At 41.7% G+C, this 11,275-nt stretch overlaps 1 protein-coding gene across 1 annotated transcript; it reads right to left on the bottom strand.

The window, feature by feature from the left end:
- Positions 1-834: 834 nt before the first annotated feature.
- On the bottom strand, positions 835-7,082 carry LOC143362182 (uncharacterized). The gene is made up of 4 exons (XM_076802121.1): positions 6,736-7,082; positions 1,557-1,786; positions 1,174-1,341; positions 835-1,112 (listed from the first exon to the last, which is right to left on the bottom strand). Exons 1-4 carry the CDS (start codon positions 7,080-7,082, stop codon positions 835-837), a joined length of 1,023 nt encoding a protein of 340 aa, XP_076658236.1.
- Positions 7,083-11,275: the final 4,193 nt, after the last annotated feature.

Here is an 11,275-nt window from a genome sequence, read left to right on the forward strand (position 1 = left end):
ATGTAGGGAGTGAAAACCTTATTTTTGCTAATATTTCGGGAACTAGAACACAATGATTTTTTCTTAAATTTGTGTGTTTTTGATCGAGGAATATAGTCATATAAAAAGATTGCAGAAAAGAATATTTGTTTAAACAATATTTGAAACGTGGGTAATTAGAAGTCCGTGGTTCCTTCTTCTTCCGATGAATCAGCATCCAACTTTCTGTTTTCTGTTTTCCCTTTTCTGCCGTATGGGTTTCGAATTTTCTTCTTCGGTCTTCCGACTTTCTTTGATGGCATGGGGATTTCCTCCCCCACTGTCTCGTTAGTGGTTTCAGCATCTTTTATCGACGCGGAGTCATAAGACTCTTTCGTTTCTCTGACTTCTGGTACAATTTCTCGATTTTCTTCTTCCTCGTCTGACCAGACATTTGTACATGGATAATTGTACTTTGGGCTTCGGTTTACCAACCACTCGTATCCCATCTTGTCCTCTGAGAAACGTACATGTTTCGTTAGGACTACGTCTCCTCTTTCGGGGCACCATAAGCGATAACCTCTCGTTTCGTTACTGTAGCCTACTAATATGCATGGAGTGGCCCTGTTATCCAGTTTCCTCTGTCCTTGTTTCACCGAGTGTGCATAGGCAAGTGACCCGTATGTTTTTAAATGACGCACACTGGGTATTTTCCCTGTCAATACAGTAAGTGGAACTTCATTATTTATGGATGTATGGCATACACGATTTTTCACGTACGCTGCTGTGGCAACTGCTTCGGCCCAAAATTTGTTTGGTAGTTGAGCCGATTTGAGCATTGAGCGTACTAGGTCTAGTAGCGTTCCGCTATCCCATTCATTTCTCGACGTTGAACCTATCATGTTTGATACCTTTCTCTTCAAAATATGGTTGCAAACCTTTATTGCAGTATTCCGTGCCATTGTCTGAGCGGAATCTTTTAATTTTCTTTCCTGTTTGTAATTCCATTTTGGCTATATATTTTTTAATGTGATCTTTCACTTCGTCCTTGGACTTGATGAATGCGACAGTGGTATGCCTCGAGTAATCGTCTGCGAATGTGATGAAGTATTGCTTATCGCTTAGTGACCTCGATGGCATAGGTCCGCAGACATCTGAGTGTATCATTGGATTGTCCACCCTTTATTTTACGACAAGGAGCTTTCGTGGACTTGCCTGCACAGCAATCACCGCATGCGGTTTCTTCTAATTTAGTATTTTCTAATCCGCGTACACGGTTGAGTTCCGCTGTCCTTTCAATTGTGCTTCGGCCTATATGGCATAATCTGTGATGCCATAAGGCGCTGTCCTTTATGCTTATGTTATGAGATTCTAATCTCTCTTCTGTTTGAATAATGGTTTGTGCTCCGATTATATACAGATCATTTATTCTATCGGCGATGCACATGAGTTCGCCATTTTGTGTTGGATTTCTGCTTTACCATTATGTATTATGATTTCTTTTGATCTTCGCTCTATTTGTGAAGCAGATAAGAGATTCTTTCTTATGCGTGGCACATAATATACATTGTGTAAAGTCACATATCGCTCTCGTTTACCAATGAATGTTTTCATTTCAATATCGCCAATACCTTTTGCTTCAAGTTTGGCGCTTGATTGTCCATGCGATTCAGCTGCGGTGTTGATTGGCTCTAGTTTTACTTCTTCGAATGTTTTAAACCAACCTCTTTTCTTACAGACGTGGTGCGTGCACCCACTATCTAGCAGCCATGAATCTCCCATATCCATATTATTGAGCGAGACAAGAAATCCCTCATCGTTCTCTTTTCTTCCATGGTTAAACCTTGGATTATAACTTTGATTCTGTAAGAGGTTTCCGCTCACGGTGTGCGCGCGTGTGTGTGTGTGTGTGGTGTGCTAAGTCTCTCGTAAATTATTTATAGTTAATCTTAATTCAACTCGTTTTGCCGAGCCATTAGCGCTCGTAGTTTAATTATCGGAATATAACCTTTGAAGTAAATTCATTAGCACCGCGTTGTTGAGAATCGCGTGACGGAGTGTATAATAGTAGATTTCTATTCCATTTTAGCTTTCGGGTGAATTCAGCTGCGTCCGCATACGTTTCTCTCTTTTCCCGTGAAGTGTTTGAGTTGCAGACATATTGTATTTTAGAGAAAGTGACTGTGATTGGTGAGTGTTTTGTTATTAATCGTTATAACGTTGTTTGTCATGCCGGTCCATATACAACCATGCATTCTATTCTTAGACTATCCCGCTCGATAGAATCCGTTTGCGAATTATATGTTTTTACGTAGTTTTGAATACGCTTACGCTGCGTTCGAAGCATTGGTTTTAATCGAGTTAATCTTATTCGAATGCGATCACCAGACTCTCAATTCATGTATTTATATCACGAAGGAAAATATACTATTGTTAATGTGTGGTCGTTAATGAAGCGAGTCAATTCATAGCGTTCCTAATCTTTCCATTCGGTCACATGCATAACAGTAGCGTGTAAAGTCGAGCCATCCATTGAACCCGTTATTTGTTTCAATATCCTCCTGTTTCTTTCATGCTTTGCCCGTCGGGGAAGCAGCGAAACAGTTGGTTGTAATTCTGGACGACTAACCAGATCCCGCACTCTCGGTTTAGAAATTATTCTTCCGAGAGACCGCGTAGCCGTCACAGATTAGTAGTGGTCTTATCGATACACTTGAGTCGTATTATCTTTACATTTCTCGGCGACCGAGGTCACTCGAGTTTCGCTGTCCTTTTCTACGTTCGGCAGTATACCAAAGAATAGCCGATATATGTCCCTGACCAGACCCCTCTTTTGGACATATATCGAGTAGACACTGTGGTTCCTGAGATATTTGCAAAAATAGAGTTTTCACCACCAACTTTTACAGCTATTTCCACCTCCTATATACGGATCATTGCAGATAAAAAAAAACGTGTCAAATATTTTTCAACAAACCGTAGTTTGTGTGCCGCAGCTCTAATGATGAGCGGAAGGTGAAACGCAGCAGAACCTATGGACACCTTGACGTTGCGAGCAATACTGCATGGTCTTCTTAATCTTCCCTCTCTTCTCTTGGTATACATAGTGGCAGAATTTATTCTGTTGTAAAATAGCTAGACGTGAACATCGGTCTGGTAACAGTACCGTGTGCAATTATGTAAAAACTATGCTAATAGAAATTGCATAGGAAAATCCATTTATGGCACAGCCAAGAGCGCGTACTATCGCAAGGGTGGTTGGGTTGAAGGGTGGGGCGGGGGTGGAAGAGAAACGGGGTCGAGATGATCCCTACTCGGAGGGAAGGGGAATTTCGGTGTAATGAAAAAAACTGGCGAAATTATGCAAATGCAATAATGTATGAAAAACGGACCGAATACCAGTTAAACTTGCTAGAATCGATATGCGACTTTCGCGGCTTTCGTATCTTCGCCATTGGCTATTTCCCACCCGCCGTCGATCTTTAATATCCAGTCGTTCCATACTACTCGATACTTTCGGTTTGTTTACGAACGTTCCAGAGATTTTCCCGACTTCTAAAACTGTACAGAGTGCTCCCGCAATACAGATGCTATTGAGAAAGTGGATGATTCCGACAAAATAAAATTTTCGCATACGATAATACTCATCTGAGATTATAGCGTTTAACCCGTTGCCGCATAATGACGAATCAAACTCGTGACCAAGATTACAAACAAAATCTAGTAAGTGTGAGTGTTGTGCCTTCATTTTAGGATGAAATCATATTCCATCCATTTCTGGCCAATATTTAAACATTTTCAGTTATTGTCCAGAGAAACATTAGTAACTAAACTTCTTACACATTTGATAATCTTAATACTCGCAAAATCACTAAAACCGTAGTTTTCTTGTTAATATCATTGGTGCAAGAAGATCATTTAAAATAGATTTACGTTTTTTATTTTTATTTATGTATTTTCAAATGTTTGTTTGTTTTCACCCTAAACTATGTAGGCTGCTTCCATCCCTTTAATAAAATTCTCGGTTGATATAAAATACTGGGTTGTTATATTAATTGGTTATGTTAGAAATATAAATATATTTTATTTTTACCGATTCAATTATGACTCGTTATAAATGTATATATTGTAATTGTGATTGAAAAGAAGCCACTCGCAGTCGAGAATTGATGGAATATCATTCTGTGCTTTTTTAATGTGTAAAGGGGCATACTGAACGTATTCATGTTACAAAATTTGATTCAGATCCACCGATTTCGAATAAGTACATCCCCTTCTTAGTTGTGGAAAGTAAGATATGTGTGCTATTAAACATTAACCCCTTTGCCTTATATCGAGTCTTACTAGCGGTAAATATGCATCCTATTCCTTAATTTATTTTAAATCGAAGTACAATTATATTTGTTTATTACCAATATTTATCCATTAAACTAAATGTAAGTATCGAATAAATATAAATTTTCGTTTTCATATAGAATTGACATGAAAGCAGTTCTAAATAATTATGCTAGTGGTGAAAGAAATCATAATCCAAGGGATTAAATACGAAATTTTCGGAATCGATTTTATCACGAAAACAAAATTTTGTATGGGCAAATTTTATTCCACATTTCCAATTTACATTTTTCCACGTAGAGTCGTCCCTTTTCCGGTTATATCACGAAACACATTCACAAGTGGATCCGATGCGCATATTTGTTTCCCTTCCTAGGGGACACGATAAACATTGCAAGTGGTTTAAAAGAATTTTAACAATTCCTCGGGTACGCGTAAATTCTGCTGCTGATAGAACGTGTTTGCCGAGTCGTATACAATATTCCATCTCTATCGGCAAACAATTCGGGACGTAGAACGCGATTATAGAGAGCAGTGGACACAATTGTACGATTGTTTTTGGCTGGCAATGCGCTTATGTCCTACTTCCTCCCATTCGCCCTTGCCTAACCCGTCTCTTTCATCGTCAGCAAGACTGAAGCAAGGCCTACTTTCCCACTATTATCCTCGCGCCGTGGTGGGGATGACGATGTGATTATAAGGAGACCGACAAAGCGTGATTATAGGGAGAGAATTCTGTATTGTCAGTACGTTAACTACATTCCCACGTTTGTACAGTCGAACGTTTGTTATTCGAGATATTTCGGCGACACGATGTACGAACAACTGTCCTAATTAATGAAATGGGTTATCAAACTGCATTTTATCTAAAAGTGATAAGGAAAGTTGTAAACAATTTCCGATAGGAAACGAATCAGGGCCGTCTTGTTTTTTCTCTTTCTTGTAGTCACGAAGATTTTCTGCATATATCCCATTCATTCTCATACAGTTTGATGCCTTCGTTTTAGATAATTGTGCACACTTGCAAAACTTCTTAACACTTTCGTTGCCGATATCTCGCCAGCGCGTGATGTGGCATCAACGCTAAAGAGCCAATCACGCGCCAGCGCGTGGTGTGGAATGATGTCTGAGTAGCCAGTCACACGTTCGCGCGGGAAGAGCGTCAATAACTATCAACACATCCTCACGTGGCCGGCAGTTAACCTGTTTATTAAAGTGGGACTACCTGGTTTAAAGTTTTTAATCATTCTGTTACCATCCTGCGTTAACAGTTGTCACATATTGTTTTATTAGCAATTTTAGGTGACGCACTGCTATCGTCAGATTTTTAAATCTTCAGGAACTCTTTCAAAGCAATAAATGTTTCAGAATAACTCGAACTAAAATACTTGCAAACGTATTCTTCTTCCTAATTCTCTTTATTTGCATACATGTTTACGCGTCCACCATAAGTATTATTTAAATTGTATCATTTTTTTAATTAGAACATTCTCAAACTTGTGCTTGAAATTTTCTGCAGCTGTATTATCCTCGAAAAGTTTTTCTTCTGTAATGTCTAGTTTATGGATATCATGATGCAACTTACGTTTTGCATACACATTGGATGTAAAAAGTATTTAAACACTAAATTTCCTATTCCCGAAAAATTTTCGATATTTGAACTGTGATCATTTCGTGAAAAAAATAGTACGAGAATACAGTGTTTAGCCAGGGTCTAGCCAGGGACAAGGTGCAATGTTGCTTGTAAAACTGAATTATGTTCGGTTTCTCTTACTATTTCTCTTCTTTCCATTATGCTCGATTATCCTCCGTTCCCTTATCAATTTATCTTCGGTATTCCGTTACCGCTAATTGTTTAATTCTATCGCAATCTTCTCATCGAGAAACATAACTCTTTTATGCAAATCCGAAAGACGATGCTTTCATTATTAACACTAATCGCACCACGAGTGGTTTCACATTTTTTATTTCACAATTATTGAAATTACAAGGGTTCTTTCAATGGCAATTATTAAATAAATAACTAAAAATTAAATACAGTGCTTACTTGATATATGTCCACAATACGCATCTAGTCAGTGACGTATATCGGTCAGGAGATACTGTTCTTTGATTCACGCCGAACGCAAAAAAGGACAGCGAAGCTCTAGAAACCTCGGTCCATGGCCCCTCACAGGGTATATACTGCGGGAGTGGGGATAGTTGTGCGACTTTTATCGGCTAGTCATGTATAGAGACATGTATAGAGTAAACACTGTATCCTGCACTCATATTCAAGCTCGAAGCTTCTACTTTCGCCAATCCGTCGTCCATTTTTATCAAAGATATTTTTTGTAATTCGGTGACGGGGAAATTAAAGACGCTTTTTTGGTCCAAACTGTTACAAATTGAAAAGTTTTTAAAAACTTTGGAAAATTTTTCTCGTGGCCGAAATTTCGGTACTTGAGTACCGTTTCTAAAATCTTTATCTTCGACGTTTCAAGATCTGGAAGCTCGTCACAAGATTCCATTGCACACCTACAGTTTTCGTATGTATCGGACAGACTAGATAATAGCATTGCACTCTGCAGATCCTTGTGAATTTCAATACCCATATCACCCAGTTTATCCACAACTGCGATAATGTCATTTATATGATCACACCCATCCGCACCATGTAACATGTGGTGACTTGTAAGCCTTTTAAGTAAGGCAGCATTTTTCGCCTGACCCTTTTGACTGATGTATAGATCGCAGCTTCTCCCATACATCGTTCGTAGTTTTTCATCCCTTAATTTGTTTTGACTCATTAGCGCTTACCACAAGTATAGTATCTCATTTTGCTTTTTGATCGGCGGCATCCCATGCACGTGCCGTTACTTCCGAGGCCTCATCATTTCCCGTGGGCCTTCGATTCTTCCCATTTGCATACTCCCAGCCGTCATTTTTTATCCCCGGGATGAATCCCGGTGTGGGGGGTACCGGTCCTCCCCAACAGTGAGTGGGGGATCCGTAGGGGGTGGGGTAGGAAAGGACTCTTTCCCAGACAGTAGCGGAGCTCAAAGAAGATAATATGCTCGGAACATAAAAAAGGAAGTCGATGAAAATTCTTAGAACACGTACTCAGAGCTTCGTCGTTTCACTATTCGTTTACGATTGGAATTTCGATCTATCCTGCATTCGTAACGAAGTTTTACAGTAGACCTCGCGCGCGGCAGACTCGACAGTAGACTTCGGAAGATGCGTTCTGGATGAGTAATCGTAACGCTGCTACAGATAGTTTCGTAATAACGCCTCGAGCAGTATTAAATTTGTCTACGACAGGGGAAACTTGTGTCAAACTCGTCAACGAAGAGGATCATGCGGGGCGATACAAACAGCTCCCGCCTTTGTTTCTTTTTGCTCGGGGAAGTCCAACAAGCTTCTGCGAATTCCCCTGTAATTACACGAATATATATTCTTCAGCGAAAGTTGAGCCGGGAAAATTGACGCGTTTTAATAAGAATCAATCGCGAAACTCGCGGAAACAGCGCGGCCTCCCCGGCTAATGTAAATTTACGATCATTGTTCGCCGTAGCTTTCATTGTAAACAACTCGGGAACAAAAACAGGAAGGAGGGAACGGATGTTGTGGCCGCGTGCAAGCCGAGAAGAAGAAGGCCAAACCCGCACGTCTCGTAATGGACGATTATAAGCATGAATATGTAGATGGCATTTAGGGCGCAAACGGCCTTCAATGCCACGAACACGCGCTCGTACTTCACCCCTCTCGTGGCGTTGCACCTTAATAACATCACCTTAGCCACGTGCTTGATGAACGCGGCATTCTCTCCGCCAGTGGATGAAGAATGGTCCTGGACCGTTCTAGGGAAATATGGGATGGTTCGATGAGTAATGTTGTATTTCTAACACACGGTGAGGCCAAGTAACGTACGCAATCGGGCAGGGGGTGATTATACATGTAAAAAAAAATGTATAAATCGAAAAAAGGAATGACATTTTTTCGTTTGACGCCCCATTTCCGAGAAAATCGAGTTTAAAAATCCATCAGGTTCGCGTTCATTAGTACAATGCATATAGGGTGTCCCTCCATTGGTGGTACAACCGGGAGGGGGGAGGTGATTTTACATGAAGAAACAAATCGAAAATAAAGAATAACATATTTTTCGTTTGACACCTCGTTTTCTATAAAATCGAGTTTAAAGACCCGTCGGGTCTTTAATGTATATGCAGTATATGTATGCAGCAAATAGAATTGACTGGCCATGATCAGACGCGCCAGACGATTTCTATTGAATAGCACGCGTATTCGCTGCATTTTCAAACTCAATTTTCTCGAAAACCAAACTTCGGATGGAAAAATTGTATTGTATATTTTTTCTTATTTTCTCATTAGACCCACTCCGTGATAGCTTGTACATGCTATTCGGTCGCATCCCGTAATTACAGCGGACCAAAATATCAATTGCTGCACTCACTTTCCGGGCGATAATATACACAGGGCAGTGGTGGGTTAAATAGTATTTTAAATATATAATTGAAATATTTTCGGAGATTATTTACTTAAATATTATTACATTAGCCAATTTGAAATAATTATTTACTTTTGCATTGCTGAAAATAATATTTGGAATATTTATTGGATTTTATGAGTATATTTAATATATATTTTAATTGTGCACTTTTTATAGCATGAACTTCAAATAACTACTTGATATAAATGCTTCTGTTTTTTACCAGTGCTGTAAAATTTTGTGTATTATCTTCGTGCGTGAATGAAATCCTCTTTGCAAAGTAGCTGTGGATATGTCTTGACATTCAAGATTATGTTTATATGTAATAAACTGAGTCTAAACCCAGATAGCACAGAGACATCTTAAAGATGTCTTAAAGACGCCTTGAAAGTCCTACGAACGTCTTCCGAACGTCTCTGAAACGTCTTTTAGACATCTTTTAAATGTCTTAGAGACGTCTTTCAGATGTCTTATTGTTAGAGACGTCTTTTTTTATAGACGTTCATAAATGTTAATTAAAATAAAATAAATTTAAATGAATAATACATTAAAATTATATGATGTATGTTGTTAGCGTTTATTAAAGCAGTGGAATGTTGCAATATCGCGTGTACAGTGTTGAAGATATTAACAGTTGTTTACATATAACTGTATAACTAAAAGCTTAGTGTTACAATGTGGGTTTACTTCTTGACGTGACAACGCGCTGTCTTGACTGACTGTTGGCGACTGACTGTGGTCCTCGCTTTTTCTTTTCTGCATGGGTCACTTATACCCAAGGGCTGTAAACCGCCCCGTAAACCTAAGGTTATGGAAGTGGCAATCGTTGCACACCAACATATACTAACCAACATATAATATATTATACTGTATATATTAGTGCATATATACAATTGTATTGTATAAATTTATTAATTTTTTTGTCATTCCAAGTAATAGCAAAATTAAGAAACAGTATTTTAGTCGTTGTACAGTAAACTAGTCTCTATCACAACATCTCGAAGAAATTCAAGTTATTTAGTCTCGAAAAAGACATATTTAAGATGGAGTGGCTCGCGTTGGGTGATGCTTTATGGCAGGGGTCTTGATATTCTGCAGCAGACCCAGTACGTGACTTTTCGCAGTTTGGCTACGGCGATGGGCCTGTCATCGCCATTTGACTTAATAGTGATGCCGTCCGTACCTGGGTCCCTTCGATGCAGTTCCTCGCCATAAAACACTCCAAATCGATCGTCTCTTAGGCTCAGCACGTCCGGGTGCTTGAAACTGCAGTTCGGATGGTTTGCAGATGTCTGGAAAAACCCAGGGTTCGGTCGCCAAGCATGTGTGGTCTTGGCGAACCCCTTTTTCCGTGAGGAAATGCTTTTCGCATACCCCGGCTCCGGGGAAGCCGGAGTTATATGGGACTATCTCCAGGGGGAGTACCCCTGGGGACGACAAACTAAAACCTCACGCCCACCTAAGCTACAGGGGGAGGTGCCTGCGGAGTGACCCGCCCGGTGTCCCCACCCCTGGTGCCTTCGAATTGGGTTTTCCGAGCCCCAGCTCGGTCCGCCCACAGCTCCCGGAGTCTTCGTGTCCCGCTCGGAGACGGTGTCCCGAAGGAACCACCTCCGGCCGAGGCAAGAAGACGCCGCCACCGGAAAGAAGGGCCGTCGGAGGCGCGATCCGGCACGCTCCGACCCTTCCTACCCCACCCCCGCAGATCCCCCTCCCCTAGGGGAGGGACCAAGAACAGTCCAATAACGGGGAGGGCTAAGCTCCACCCAGGGGGCCGGGGTCAGCTCTCACCCCGAGCTCCCAAATTCACCGCCCCACTTGGTGGGAGCGCAATGCGGCGCGGGGAAAAATCCCGCGCCAACCCCCACCATCCCCCGATCGAGTCCCCGCGCCCGCACTCTCCTGGCCGAGCCCGGGTCTCTCTCCCGGGCCCGTTCGGCGGCCTCCTTCTCCGTCATTACGACTTCACAGAAGGAGGCCACCGACATCCACGACCTCTCGCTGCCGGTAATGTGGTCGACGACGGCCGCCCGCGCGAGGTCCTGGCCTTTTAACCTTTTTTAACACTTGTGCCTTGCAATGGTATTCCGGTGTCTCTCGGGACCCCGATACAATTTTAGCACTTTAATCTTTGCCACTGAATCGTACACCAACTGCAAATAATTTAACCCTTTTTTCCCTGGGGGAAGCCGGGGTTATGTGGAACTATCTCCAGGGGAGTTAACCCCTGGAGACTACCCGCTAAAACCTCACGCCCACCTAAGCTATAGGGGAGGTGCCTGGATCACGCGAGTACTCAACAGGACACCTCCCAGCTAACATCATACCCCGGGGGAGGGAGTTAGCCTCCCCCATTGCCTACGCTATAAGACCCCGGGCAGAGGCACCCGCCCGGTGTCCCCACCCCTGGTGCCTTCGAATTGGGTTTCCCGAGCCCCAGCTCGGTCCGCCCACAGCTCCCGGAGTCTTCGTGTCCCGCTCGGAGACGGT

This window comes from Halictus rubicundus, chromosome 2 (assembly GCF_050948215.1).
Source record: "Halictus rubicundus isolate RS-2024b chromosome 2, iyHalRubi1_principal, whole genome shotgun sequence".
Lineage (NCBI taxonomy): Eukaryota > Metazoa > Arthropoda > Insecta > Hymenoptera > Halictidae > Halictus > Halictus rubicundus.